The sequence below is a fragment of the Alligator mississippiensis genome, chromosome 5, assembly GCF_030867095.1.
Source record: "Alligator mississippiensis isolate rAllMis1 chromosome 5, rAllMis1, whole genome shotgun sequence".
Classification (NCBI taxonomy): Eukaryota; Metazoa; Chordata; order Crocodylia; family Alligatoridae; genus Alligator; species Alligator mississippiensis.
In genome coordinates, this window is record NC_081828.1 from 220,207,385 (window position 1) to 220,221,411 (window position 14,027).

Consider the following 14,027-nt stretch of genomic DNA (forward strand, 5'->3'; position numbering starts at 1 on the left):
CCCGGCACGGCCCCTCTGTCCCCTGACCCCGGGATTCGGAGGAGACCGTGCCCTACCAGGGGGAGCGGCCCCTCCACGGCGCCGTCGGTGCCCAGCTGCCCCCCGCGCGTCCCTGCCCCGCGAGTCCTGCCCCCTCCCAGGCCCCCGCCCCACGCAGGGTTTGGCTAATTTCCTGGCGACTGCATTAGCGGGAATGGAGGCCCAGGGACGCGGCTCCTCTGGGGACCCATTAATCATCCCCCTCAGACAAGCTGCCTTGATTACAAGTGGCAAGAAATTCATTAGGGCTGCGGCTCTGACAACTTTTATCTGCGCGGCTGGATCTGACTCATTAGGCAGCCAAATTAAAGCCATGATGGGCCCTGATGAAATTCACTGCTTGTTTATCTTGTGCGATCTGATACATCTGCCCATACATCATCTCCCCGCGCCGCAGCCCCGACCACCCCGGAGCCCCTGGCCTGCCCCACGTGCCCCCTGCCCTGCCCTGCCCTGCCCTGCCCGCCGGGCACCTGGGCCCCCTCCTCAGGCCTGGCCGGACCCTGCCCCGGTGCCCAAGAGAGCTCCTGTCGGGGTGCCGCCACAGCTCAGCGCCGTGCAGACGTCGCCCCTTGGGGTGCTGCCCGGGGGGGTCGGCATTGCAGCAGTGCAACACCTACCCATCCTGCTGGCCTGCCCCTGCACCCCCCGGCTCCCCTGAGCCAGGGCGGCACGGGCTGCATCACCCCCAGCCGGTGGCAGTTCAGTGTGACCGAGGAAACTGAGTCGCACCCCAATTTCCACATGACAGGACAGGTGCCCCCCGGCCCTTCAGTCGGAAGTGGAGCAGGGCCTCCCCACCCCCAAGGCAGGCATCACAGCCGCGCTCCCTGCGTGCACGCGGCGTCCACGGCCGGGCCGATGCCAGTGGACCCATGCAGTGCACGTGGGGGTGCCCTGACGCTACGTGTGCTCTGGATGCAGCCTGGCAGCCACTGCAACGCCCTGGCCTGCTGCGGGGGGGGTCACCGGCAGCTGCAGCCCTGGCCCGTCCAAACCAGAAAGGGCTTTGGCAGAGCCCAGACTCGGCTCCAGCCCCATGTGTGCGCAGCAGCCCTTGGCCCCACCAGCCCCGAGGGGAGGGGGCTCCTGGAAGTGGCGGTCTAGCAAGAGCAGGGAAACTGAGGCACGCCTCCCAAGTGAATGCTCCACTCCTCCCTGTGTCACGGGGCAGGGATGACGGGACAGCTGGTTTCTCCACCGGTGACAGGTGACTGCAATGCAGCGGCCCCTCCGGCCGCGGCTGCCAGCACAGACGTGCTCTGGGGCAGGTGCTGGGGCTCAGCACTGCGCAGGATGCTCGCCCTGGCTCTGCTTCGGCACCAGGACTCCAGATGCTAGGACAGACCTGGCGCAGGGTCCTGGCACGCAGCCTAGGGGCTGCTGGTCTGGCCCTGCAGCATCAGGCTATGGGTGCTCAGGGCCTGCTGGTTGCACGCTGCCCTGGCAGGGCCTGCAGACGGCTCCTCCAGCCCGTGGGGCACAGCAGGTGCCCACGCTGCCGGACTGCATCCCTGCTCCCCTCCCTGACCGGTGCATCACATTTGCAGCTGCAGCCATGCGCGGGGGCGAGCCTGGTGATGCTGGGATGGCCTCCCCGTGTGCCAAGGCAGCCTTGCTCCTTGCTCGCTGTCAGCCTCAGGACCGGGCCAGGCCACGCTGAGCACTCGCCCAGGCTGCAGCAGAGCTGAGCAGGGGCCGGCCGTGGCCTCCCACGCCATGGTGCAGCAGTGCGGGCCAGCGCCCAGGGACCCCCAGCCGCGTGCTCTGCAGCCCCTGTGCGGGAAAGAGCCTGGGGCAGGTGCTGGAAGGGGAAGGGGGAGCAAAGGTGGTGCACGGCGCGTCCTCGCAGGCTGTCGCAGTCCCTGAGCCGCCAGGGCTGGGAGCGCGGCGAGGCCCAACATGGGCTGCAGCACCGGGCCTGCTCCATGCTTAGGCTCCCAGGGAGGGGGTGCCTCCTGCTCAGGGTGCAGGGACCCTCGTGTGCCCCATCGTGCCCGGCCAGGCAAGGGCACCGTCGGTGCTGTCCTGCCCGTCTCCCTCCCTGTATCGGGGATAGGGGAGGGACATTGCCCCTTGCTGCATGATGCCCAGCTCTCTGTCCCGTCTGGAGCCGGGCCCGGCTGCCAGCAGCGTGGAAGCAGCGTGCCTGGCACTTCACTGGGTCGAGAGGGTCTGCGCCAGCCAGGAGCCTGCGGACGAGCATGCGTGCAGGTGGACGTGCGTGCAGATGTACGCTGCAGGCGCTTGCCCTGGGGCAGCAGCAGTGCCCTCCAGGGCTGGCAGGACGTCGGCTGCTGCACGGCTATCTCAGCTGGTGGCAGGGCCGTAGCTGCTGCCGTGGGCCTGGTCGGAGGGTCTGAGGCTGGAAGGGGCACCGCTGTCTGCCTTTTGCCTCTGCAGGCGTGAGCCCGTCCAGCCCAGGGTGGTGGGCACGCTCAGCGGGTGCTCGCAGCGCATGCTGTGCGACCCCCCCGGCACCCTGCCCTGGCACAGGCGGCTTTGCCAACATAACCTTATCTGCTGGGCTTTCCCCAGCCTGGCACTGCTCTTGCTGCTGGGTCACGGCCTCTCCGGGCACCGTGGTCCTGCACGTGGCCCCAGTCCCAACCCAGCTGTGCCGCTGGTGTGAGCCAGCCTCTGCTCTTCCACCAGCCTTTCCATCCCGCCATGTCCATGACCACTCTTTTAATCTCCCCACTGTCCCCAGCCCCGCTCGGTCCTGTCCTCACAGGGGCAAGCGCTGGCCTGTGACCTTCCCGTGGCACTGGCACCTCTGGACCTCTGGTTCTGGGGTCTTCTCCCTGCCCACCCCCCTCAGCACTGGGGGTCCTGGGCACGGCAGTCCCTGCAGCTGCCCTGCACCCCAGCTGTGGGGCACGGTCAGCGGGGCCAGGGCAGGCTGTGTTTTGCTGCCATCACCTGCCTCCCTGCAGCTCTGGGCAGAGCATCGCATCCTAGAGCTGCGGGGGTCGCATCTAGTCCAAACCCTGCCTCGGGCAGGATCAGCCTCGTCCAAACCAGCCCAGACAGCCATCATCTGAACCCTGCATGAGACTGCTGGCAACTCCAGCACAGCACCAGGTAATATCACGCCTGCACCTGCTACGAGGAAAGCAGGGGGGCCACGGCGGCCAAAACCGCCCTGACACATGGAGCAGAAAGGAGGGGATGGAGGCAACCAGCACATTGGCACGGGCACGCTCACACCTGACTGCATAGCCCTGCCCACACCCACATGCGCTCACACCTGGTGCCAGCCTGCATCGGCTCTGGAGGGAGGCTGCAGGCAGGGCCCCGGTTCCCTGGGCTGGGACCCGGGTGCTGGGCACTGCACAAGGTGGCCTGTCCCGGGGCAGTGACCCTGCGGTCTCCGCTCTAGGCCCGTGGCTGCACCTGCCTGCCCTGCTCGCTCTGTCCTCACCCACCTCCCTGCAGCCCACCCCAAGCACGAAACGTGCTGCCAGACACTGTGGCCGGTGGCACGAAATGGGGCCGACACGTGCCCGGTGCAAGCAGGGGAGCGCCACCCACCCACTGGGCAGCTGGGCACGGCTGGGCTCCCCGGCACGGCTGGGTTTTCGGGCAGCTTCTCTCCTGAGCTAAGCCATGGGCAGCCCAGCTGGCAGGGCCGTGGCGGGGTGCAGGGGTCCCCGGGCCACGCGCTGGTGACAGCCCCTTCTGGGCCCAGGCACAGCCAGCTTGGGCTGACTCGTTAGCAGAGCCATGGCCACAGCTCGTTAGCCTAGCCCCACGTGCCCCGCCGGGGAACACGGGATCTGGGTGACGGATGGTGCCGCCTTCCTGCACGCTCGGGGACCCTGGCGGGGGGCATCGCAGCAGCTGGGCCCCTCACGGCTGTGCTGCAGGGCTGGGGGGAGCTGCGCTGCAATGGGGCACTGCAGGATCTCAGCATGGGGGTGCTTCCCCCCTGCCCCCCCCGGCAGTGCTGCCCCCATGGGGCTCTGTAGAGTGTGTGGGTGTGGGGGGACGGGCACTCTCCCTGTGCTGGCAGCGCTGACCCCATTGCTGCAGCGTGGGGCTGAGGAGCCCGACATTGCAGGGAGCTGCTAACTGGTGTGCAAGCTCCAGGTGTGCGGGCAGATGCCCGGTTGGTGCCAGCCTGGCCCGTGGGGTGACACCATCCTGGGCAGGACACCAGGGCCCGTGCACTGCAGCAGGGCCTCTGAGAGGTGGCCTCCATCCCTGCCTCTGCTCGGGGGCTGTTGCTGGGAGCGGAGACAAGCCCCACACACTCCTGCCCAGCCACCCCCAACCCACCCCGGGCTGGAGCTGCAACACAGGAGACAAACAGACGGTGCGGGGATGGTGGGGCAGGCTGGGCCTGGGCTGGGGGCGGCATGCAGGGCATGGGGTGATGGCCGAGGTGCACGTGACGCTGGCTGGTGCCCAGGGGCGTCCGTGGGGCAGGGTCTGGCCTCCTGGCTGCTCCCTCACTCCCGCAGGCACTGGCTGCTGCAGCAGAAGCACATGCGGTCCTGCTCCTGCTCCCCTGAGCCGGTGGCAGCTGGGGCCAGATGTGCATGCAGACGTGCACACACAGATAGACATGTGCACACACATACACACACCACGGACATGCACGTGCAAACTGGCAAGGCCCCGACAGCTGCACAGGGCCCCAGGGAAAGCAGTGCCAAGCACCCTCACACCGTGTCCCCAGCCCCAGCCAGGCAGCACCACACTGGGCACTGGCCGCCGGCCTGCAGCAGGCAGAGGCGTTGCTGGGCTGTCCCTGGGCAGAGCGGGAATGCAGGACCTGCCCAGGCCGTGCCACAAGCCAGCCGGAGCAGACGCCCTATGGACCACAGCAACAGGACTCTGCCCTACGGGTCTGGGGGGGAAAGCCTCTCAAAACCTCCCCCCCTCCCCACACACATGCACAAGTACACGCACATGCACATGTACACACAGGCCATGCATGCAGCCAGCTCACAGGCAGCGGCCTGGGGTGGACCTGGGGGATCCCAGCTGCAGAGGCGACTGCGTTTGCTCCCCTGTGGGAACGTGCAGGCTCCCACCAGACTCCAGCCTCTTGCTCCGGGGCCAGGGCAGGTCAGGCATGGCAGAGCTGGGGGAGACACCTGCTCTGAGGCAAGAGGCAGGCTGCAGTCATGGCCTCTGCCCTGGTTGCCATACATCTCACAGGGTTTATGGGACAGTGCGGCCAGCCAGAGGCACTGCCGGTCCCTGCACAGGTGTGGGGCAGGTGGCTCAGGAGACATGGGCAGTTTGGGGTCATGCCCCACTCTAGCCCACCAGACTCCCGGTCCTTCTCGCAGCTCTTCCCTGGCCCCACAGGCTATCCTCGTCCTTGCAGCCAGGACCGGCACGGATGCGGTCTCCCCCCACCCCACAAGCACGCACGGCGCTGCACCCTCTGCAGTGGGCGCTGCATTCACATGCACCGAGCTGCGGGCTGACCCATCCTCGGGGCTCTGCCGCCTGGTGCCTCAGCACCCAGGGAACCGCGTGGCTCCCAAACGTGAGGCTGGCCTGGGACTTTTCCACCCACCGCGTCCCTGCCCACGCAGTGCAGCCCTCCCGGGGCTGGGGGCGGCTCAGAGCTGTGCTGCACAGGGAGGAGAGGAGAGGAGGGAGGGAGGGAGGGAAGAAGCCGGTCTCCTTTCCATAGAAAATAATTTATTGAAGTCACGACGATCCATGGACAGGGCGCGGACGCGGTTGGCCGCAGCAACACGGTATGAACCGCGTGGGGACGCTGCCGCATGGGCCTGTAGCGGGGTTGGGGGGGCATGCGGAGCGTGGGGGCCCGGGGACCCCCGAGACCAGTCACTGCACGCGGGCCTGGGCAGCGCAGAGTCTGGCGCGGGCCGGGGGCAGCCCAGGGCTCTCCCAGACGGACGGACAGACGGACACTCACCATTTCATATGTACAGACTTTACACTGAATAAATAGAGGACATTTACAGCGAAGGGGGGGCGCTGGTGGCTCCTGCAGCCCCTCCCCGGGTCCGCACGGGGTCCATGCCCCCTGCCTCTTGCTGCGGGGCTGGCCCAGAGCTCCGCTGGCCGCCAGCCCGGCGCAGTCCTGCAGGCTGGGCCCGGCACTCGCCTGCCGTGCGCCCCGGGGCGCTGGGCCCGTCCTGCGCGGCCGAGCGCCGCGTGGCCCCATCCCCTGGGGGGGTCATCGGGGGCTCAGGGGCGGCTGCCCTGCTCGATCTGCTGGTGCTGGCTGCGCACGGCGAAGCGGTTGACGTGCACGGGGATGGGCACCACGATCTTGGGGTTGCGGACGGGCTCCCCTGAGCGGTTGTTGACGTTGCCGGCCTTGATGCGTTTCCACTTGGCGCGGCGGTTCTGGAACCAGATCTTGACCTGCACCTCGCTGAGCTTGAGGGCGTGGGCGATCTGGGAGCGCTCGGTCAGGCTCAGGTACTTCTTGCAGTGAAACTCCTTCTCCAGCTCCAGCAGCTGCTCGCTGGTGAAGGCCGTGCGCCGCCGGCGGCTCTTGCCTGGGTTGGACCCAGGCGGTGCCTGCTCCCCGCCAGTGCTGCCCTTGGGCTTGGGCTTGGGCCCCAGGGTGCCGCGCTCGGCCCCATCCAGGAAGCTCTCGTCCTCGCTGTCCCCCGCGGAGCTCTCCTCCTCCCGCTCGCTGCAGGGCGTCGCTGCCGACTTCACCTCCAGCTTCTCCTCGTCGGAGCTGTACACCTTCCCATCTGCAGCCGAGAGACAGAGCGTTAGCCGGTGCCAGCTGGGGCATGCAAACCATGCCCCTGGGGCCTGGCTGCAACCAGCCCCCAGGCCCTAGTATAGACAGTGCTCCCCCACACCACACAGTGCAGAGGCACCCCAGGGCAGTGGGGCCTTGCACACCAGCTGCAGTCCCTCCTGCTCCCAGGCAGCTGCCCGTGCGGGTGCAAGCTCAGGAGACAGAGGCTCCTGCAGCCGCACAAGGGCCCCAGGGGAGCATGAGGGTCCTGGGTGCCAGGCCCTGCCTGGACCCGCTGCCTCTCTGCCAGGAGGGGCCAGCCCCAGTTTGCAACTGGTCTGAAGCTACACGATGGTCTGGCCTGAGCTAGAGGTGAGGCAGGGGCTGGGTTGCTCTGGGACCATCTAGCCAGCGCTTGGGTCACAGCGTAACACCAGAGCGGCCAGTTACTGCGTCAGACCATCGGCCCGTCCCGCCCGGTCTGTGCTGCGCTGCAGCTCTGTCCGGTGCTCGCCCCCTTAACGCACTCCTTGCAAACCCATGACCCTCACTCCTGTCCCTGCTGTGTTTGCATTTGTCCCAGGGAAGCAGCCTTAGTGGCTCCCATTGCTAAGGGGGGCTGACAGCTTGACTTGGTGGGCTTTAGCCACCGACCCCATGGCGCACCAAAAGGCCAGCGTCGCAGAGCGGAGGCTGAAGGGAAGATGACAGTCTGAGCAGGGTTTTCCCCCGTTCCTCTCCCTTGCAGCCTCCAGCACTTAAGGGCCAAGGCCGTGCCCCTCACTCCCATGCTCAATAGCTCCTGCTGCCCCTTTCCTCCAAGCCTGTGTCCAGTCCCTGTGGATCTGGCATGCTCAGCTTCCCCCACGGCTGGTGGCCACACGTCCTGCACTTGAATCCCACGCCGGGTGGACAAGAGGATGCACCCCCCTGGTGTTAGCTTTAAACTGCCGACCTGCTCCTTGCAGGCTGTGCCCCCTCGTTCTGGTCCCGGGGCAAGGAGTCAGTGATACATCCCTAGTGACTTTCTCTTCATCCCTTAGTGTTTTCTTAACTAAGCTGACTGCACGCCTCACAACTGGCCTCCTGCCCACACGCCGACAGCAGCAAAGGGGCACCCCCACCCCGCTCAGGGCACTGCCAAGCCCTGCACAGCCGAGACCCGGGCTCACCAGCGCAGCCATGGCTGAGCCCTGAAGTGCACACTCTGGGTTTGTTTGGGCACAGCAAAGCCTTTGTGGCCTGTAAGGACCAGGCTGCGCGTGAGCATGGAGCTGCTGGGAGCTGGGCAGGCAGCGCTCGGTGCCCGCCGGGGGAGGTTGCCCAGGAGCAGGGCCCAACACCCCCTGCCCTGGGCACCGTGTCTGGTACAGCCCTTGCTGGTCCCCCAGCTCCGTCACCTGCAGCATGCACTCTGCGATCACTCAGCAACGACACACGGCATCGCGCCCCACCTTGCACCACGCCACCGCAAAAGCAGCTGCGCCCCGGAAGTCACCTATTCGCCACCCCAGCGCTGGGATCTCACGGGGACTCTGGCCACGGCTGCACACGGGCTGGCTGGGAAGCAGCGGGGCCAGGCAAGGCAGTGCTGGAGTCTGCCTGGGCTCCCAGGGGCACCAGCTCCATTCCCCCTCCCGCGGCTTTGCTGGCGCATTCCCGGTTTCAGTCTGGTCTTAGTCCCCTTGATGCTTCCTCTGGCTTGCAGAGCTGCACTGGGGAAGGGGCAGAGCGTGCAGCCACAAGGGACCTGCCATGAGCAAGAGCCTACCTGGGATACAAGATGCTGAGGAGTTCCCACCCTGCCACCCACCCCACACCGTGCCTGGCAGACCCCTGCCATGCCCCTGCAGCGCCAGCCCAGAGCAACCCTGCAGCGAGGAGCTCAGGTCTCCGTGCCTGCATGACAAAGCCAGCTCCCCCACAACAGCCACGGTGCAGAGGAGCCTCCAAAAGTGCTGGCTGCAGCAGCCCCAAACACTGAGCTGGAGCCACACTGCCAGGAGCTCCCAAGGCCTGCCCTGAGCATGCACCCCCTTCATGCAGCGGGGGGGATCTCAGGGCTGGGGCCTGCCCTGGACTGAGAGGCCACATGCGGGGCTGTCCTGGGGCCATTGGAGTCTGTCCGAGCACTGCTCTGCAGGGGCACGGCCTGGTGCAGCCTCCAGGGAAGCGTTGGTGCCTGGGGAAGCCGCTGGCATCGCCTTTGCAGGGATTGGGCCCTGAGCCCCCGAGGCATGGCTATGCCCGGGTGATAGGGGCACACATGCATGCACTCACAAGTCTGTCACAGCTCCAGTCCCAGAAGGGCCCAGCCCTCCCCAGCAACAAGATGCCCCCATGGAGCCCCATGGAGCGGGTCCCACGCGGCGCATCCCCTACCCGAAACACCCCCATCCCGCGTCCTGCGCGGAGCCTGGTCAAGATCCCCCGGGGAGCAAGCGTGCCCCAGCCGCAGCAGGGCCCCGTGAGCCCAGCCTGCTCTGCCTGGACAGCAGCAGCCCCTGGAGAGAGCCCCGACTCCCAGGGCTCCCACCAGCTTCTCCCATGCCAGGCCCCGGTGCTCCCAGCATGTCCAGGGGAAAGCCGCCCACCACTTCCCAGCCATGCACCGAACCACGCGAGCGTGCCGACTCAGCCGCTTCCCCCGGCTTTGCAAGCAGGCTGGTGAGCGAAGACATCCAGGCTGCTCTCTGCCCTGGACACGACCCCGCTCCTCCATCCACATGGCTGCCGACCTGCCTGGGCGTCCCCACCACGCTTCGAGCTCCGGACCGGCCTGGACTGCCCTCCTCCCCCGTCCGGCTGTCTGTGACCCCCACACCCACCCCTGCCCTTTGCCCTGACCCCTCCACACACCAGGTCAGGCCCCAGGGCCTCATCCTGTAAACACGGCAGAGTGCATGTGCCCTGAATGTGGGACAGGCCAGGTGGGGTGGGAGGGAAGTACTCAAGCCTGAGGGCAGGGCAGGAAGGAAACACCCCCATCCTGCACAGGCTGTGCCCCCCCACAAGGATGTCCCCTGTCCCAAGGACATCACTGCAGCCAGAGGATCCAGCCGGCACCAGCATTGCTGCCTGCACTGACGCCCGGCTCAGCACAGTGCTAGGGGCTAGATGGGCACACAGTGTGTGTCTTTGGGGGTGCCAGGAAGGTGAGGGGGGGGAGCCCTTCCCAGGGCCCTGCAATGCTCTGCTCCACAGCCGGGGGATGCTGCTGGTGCCTTGCTCATGGGGGCTTCAGACAGCCTTGGAGGGGCTGAGCAGGTGGCTGAAAGGGGCAGTGGCCAGAGGGGACTTCTCGATGCTTTTGCGGAGCCCGAAGTCAGAGCTGGGCCCTTTGGACCCGACCCCATGCAGCAGGCAGGGGCCAAGGCAGGGGAGGAAGGGGCGTAAGCACCAATGCCTGCAGTGCAAGCGTGTCCAGGACCCAGTGCAGGGTCGGGGCACCAGGAGGCAGCTCAGGACAGCCGCTCTGGAGGGGAGAAGGGCTCAGAGCGCAGGGTGCTCGGAGCAGAGGGGAAGGCTGGGCAGGGAGGAGCCGCAGCGGGGCACACACAGCTGAGCAAAGGGAGCGGGAAGGCAGGGAAGCAGCCAGTGCAGCCGGCAGCAGACACAGGCTGCTGGAGCTGGATGGGGACCCTTGCAACTCAGTGCCGGGCAAGCCGGGACCTGGACTCCGTGGGGGAGAGCACAGGGCCGTGTGGAGCTTAGAGAGCCTTGGGGAGAGGTGTGGAGGAAGGAGCTGGGGGAGCCGGGCATGTCCCTGCCCCCCGGTCTCCCCCCGGAGCCAGTCACTCCGGCTGTGATCCTGGAGAGGCCTCAGCACCCACCCAGGGACGTGTCTGCACTGCAGAGAAAGCAGGCAGCTGCTGAGCAGGGACCAGAACTGAGTACTGCCCTCCCCCAAGCAGGGACTGATTTCCAGCCTCCCTCGAACGGTTTTTCTCACCCAGGGAGTGAGCTCCACGGGGGTGCCTCCCCTGCACGGCCCGACCCAGCCCTGCACCCAGCCGGGGCCAGGAACCATGCATACAGCAGCATGGGACCCTCGGCCCCCGTGGTGACAAGCTGGGGGTCAATGAATGCAAAGGAAAGAGATGGCCGTCCTCGTACCTCCTGGCTCTGCAAGGCAGGAGCCTGGGCAGGAATCCATGGCCTGGCGACAGTGCCTGGGCTCGGGAGGCCATCGAGGAAGAGAAGGGTGGAGGGCCGGCTCTGCACCACCTCCCCTGCTGAGGACCCACAGCAGACGCCTCCCCGGGCACGGCACTTTGCTGGTAGTGAAAGGAGGGTCCGGCAGGGGTTCAAAGGCGCCCACGGGGCACAGAGGGAAGAGCAGGGCCCAGCCCCCACAGGCACCTCCACATGTGGAGGAAAGGGCCCAGCTGCTGCAGAACCAGGCAGCTCCTTATTCCAGGCAGCGCCGGTCCCCAAGACCTGAAGGAGCATCTCCACCACTCCGCCGGGCCGGCGCCAGCAAGCAGAGAGGTGGGAGCTGGCTCATAGCTGGGCAGCCCAGCAGGACTGCGCCCTGCCAGTCTCCAGGCACTGCCCAGAGAGCGACGGGCAACGGCTCTCAGAGGGCCCCTGCCCTGGGGCCGAGGGGTGGGCGCAAGTGTCCGTGAGCGGCCACGGATCAGAGCCCAGAGCCCGGAGGCAGAGCGGATCCCCTCGCGCTTGGGATCACTGCGGCTGGGAAACACAAACAACGGACACCTGTTGCGGCTGGAAGCCCCTGCCTCAGCCCGGCAAGAGCCCTGGGCCTGGCGGCCGCGGTGCCCGGGGCCTCGGCTGCAGTCAGGAAGCCACGGGGTTGGGAGGCACGGGGCAGAGGCTGGTGGTCTGCGCCGTCTCTGCACAGCCCCGAGCCCCCAGGATCCCCTCGCCCTCCCGTGAGCACCCTGTGCACCCCTCCAGCGCCCTGCGTCGCAGGGACAGAGGCGCGGCGCTGCGGGGTGCAGCCAGGCGGCAGGACAGGCCCTCCCCAGCACCGCCGCGGCCTGGCCTCACCCCCGGGGTCTGGGGCAGGGGACGGGGCACCTGGTTCCCTGAGCCAGGCGGAGGGCACAGCCCCGAGGGCTGTGGAGCCGGAGCAGGGGCAGGCTGCGGGCTGCCAGGCTCACGGGGGGCCGCGGCGGGGCCCGGGCAGGAGCGGCGCTGCGGGGCGTGGGGACGGGGCTTTCCCCGCTGCGGGCGGCTCCGGCGGCAGGGAGCCGAGAGCGGAGCTCGGGAACGCGGGGCCGAGGGGGCCGGGGAGAACCGGAGACCGGAGGCTGCGGCGCCGGGACGCAGCGCGGGCGCTGGCTGCGGGGAGCGGGCCCCAGGAGCGGCGGCGGCGGCGCGGGGCCGGGAGGAGGCGCGGGGCCGGGCGGCGCCTCCCGCAGCCGCCCACAACTCGGCGCGAAGTGCCGGGGAAGAGCGGAGCGGCGGGGCTCCCGGCACGGACGGTCCGGGGGCGGCTCCGCCGGGAGCCCCGCGCCGCTGCCCCCCGACGGGGAGCGGGGCCGGGAGGGGAGCGACGCCCGCGGGGGGAGCGGGGCCGGAGCAGCACCTCGGAGAGCTCCGGCGGGGCCGGGGCGGAGCCTCCCCGGGGGCACCGGTTTCCCACGGCCCCGGCCGCGCTCCGGGCCGCCCCCCGTCCCGTCCCCCCCGTCCCCCGCCGCCCGCCCCGCCGGGCTGCGAGCCGCGTTACCTGCCAGGCCGGGGAAGGGCTCCGGGAAGTGCAGCGGCGGCTCGGGGGGGCCCTTGTCCCGCGCCGGCGGCAGGTCGTCGGGCTCCAGGCTGTCGGCGCGGCGGCCGCCGGGCTCCGGCGGGGCGCGGGGCGCGGGCAGCTCCTGCGGCGCCGCCGGGTAGAAGCCGTCGGGGGGCTCGGGGAAGCCGGGCAGCGCCGCCGTGAGCGCCACCATGGACGGCACGGCCTGGCCCAGGCCGGCGCAGAAGCGGCCCGCGAAGGAGGCGAGCGGCAGCGGCGGCAGCGCGGACGGCAGCGGCGCGGGGGGCAGCACGAGCGGCCGGTAGGGCATGAGCATGGGGTAGCCGGTGTAGAGCAGGTGGCCGGAGCGCGGCGGCGCCGGCCCGATCAGCGAGTCGATGGAGAAGGCGGCGCCCTGCCCGCCGGGGCGCTGCATGGCCCGGCCCCCGGCCCCCGGCCCGGCCCGGCCCGGTCCGGTCCGGTCCGGTCCCCGCGGCCGCCTGGCAGGAGCGGAGCAGTGCAGTGAGCCGCCAGCCGCGCCGCGCCGAGCCGAGCCGAGCCGCGCCGAGCCGCGCCGCGCCGCGCCGCGCTCAGGGCGGGGGGCGGGGGAGCGGGGCGGGCGGGTGTCGCCCTCCGGACTCATCCATCTTCCTCAAATTACGCTTCAGTGGCTCCTTCAGCGCCGGCGGCGGGGCCGGGCCGGGCGGGCCGTTCCCACCGCGCCCCCGCAGGCACCGCCCCGCGGGTGATGGATGCGGAGCCCGCCCGGCCCGGCCCGGGCCGGCCCCGCACAAGGCCGCTTTGTGCCGCCGCGGCTGGACGGGGCGGGCCTGGGCTCCCCGCCGCCCGCACCGCGCCCCCCGCGCCCCTCGGGGCTCCCCGGGACTACCCGCCGCCCGCATCGCTCCCCCCGCGCCTCTCGGGGCTCCCTGCTGCCCGCACCGCGGCCCCCGCGCCCCTCGGGGCTCCCCGGGGCTCCCCCGGACTCCTCGCCGCCCGCACCGCGCCCCCGGCCCGCTCCCCACACTCCTCGGGGCTCCCCGCCGCTGCACCGCGCCCCGGCCGCTCCCCGCCGGTCTCCCCGGAGCTCCCGCCGCCCGCCCCGCCTCCCGAGCAGCCCCTCCGCGGGAGCCGCTCCCGCCAGGGCCCCGTGGCTCAGCACCTCTCCGCACGGCTCCCGGGGGCCCTGCGAAACAGGATCGTGGCCACAGCCCCCAGCGGGGCTCTTGCACCGAGACCCAGAGGACTGGGCTGGGCTGGGTGCCAGGGGCCCAGCCTTTGAAGAGACCCTCAGCACCAGGTGGAGGGTCCAGCGCCCACACACGTGGCCCGGATTGCGCAGGCATCTCGGTGCCAGGGAGTGGGGACAGTCGCCCCTCAGCCTGCTCCCGGGAGCAGCTGGCTCTGGCTCCACGTACCCGGGGAGGCCTCTCGGGTCTATAGGGCTCTGACAGCAGGAGGGAGAGGGCTCAGGCGCCCAGCTCCAGCCTGGGAACCCTGCATGGGGGCAAGGACCACAGCTGGGGTCTGGGGGGTTAAGCCCCACTCCCTGGTTGTGCTCTGGCTTTTGCTACTGGCTAGGGGAGGTGGCTCCTGGGC

The 14,027-nt window shown here is 69.5% G+C and overlaps 1 protein-coding gene across 1 annotated transcript; it reads right to left on the reverse strand.

The window, feature by feature from the left end:
- Positions 1-5,702: 5,702 nt before the first annotated feature.
- On the reverse strand, positions 5,703-12,980 carry GBX1 (gastrulation brain homeobox 1). The gene is made up of 2 exons (XM_059729306.1): positions 12,429-12,980; positions 5,703-6,740 (listed from the first exon to the last, which is right to left on the reverse strand). Exons 1-2 carry the CDS (start codon positions 12,862-12,864, stop codon positions 6,220-6,222), a joined length of 957 nt encoding a protein of 318 aa, XP_059585289.1. The 5' UTR covers positions 12,865-12,980; the 3' UTR covers positions 5,703-6,219.
- Between the last annotated feature and the right edge of the window lie 1,047 nt (positions 12,981-14,027).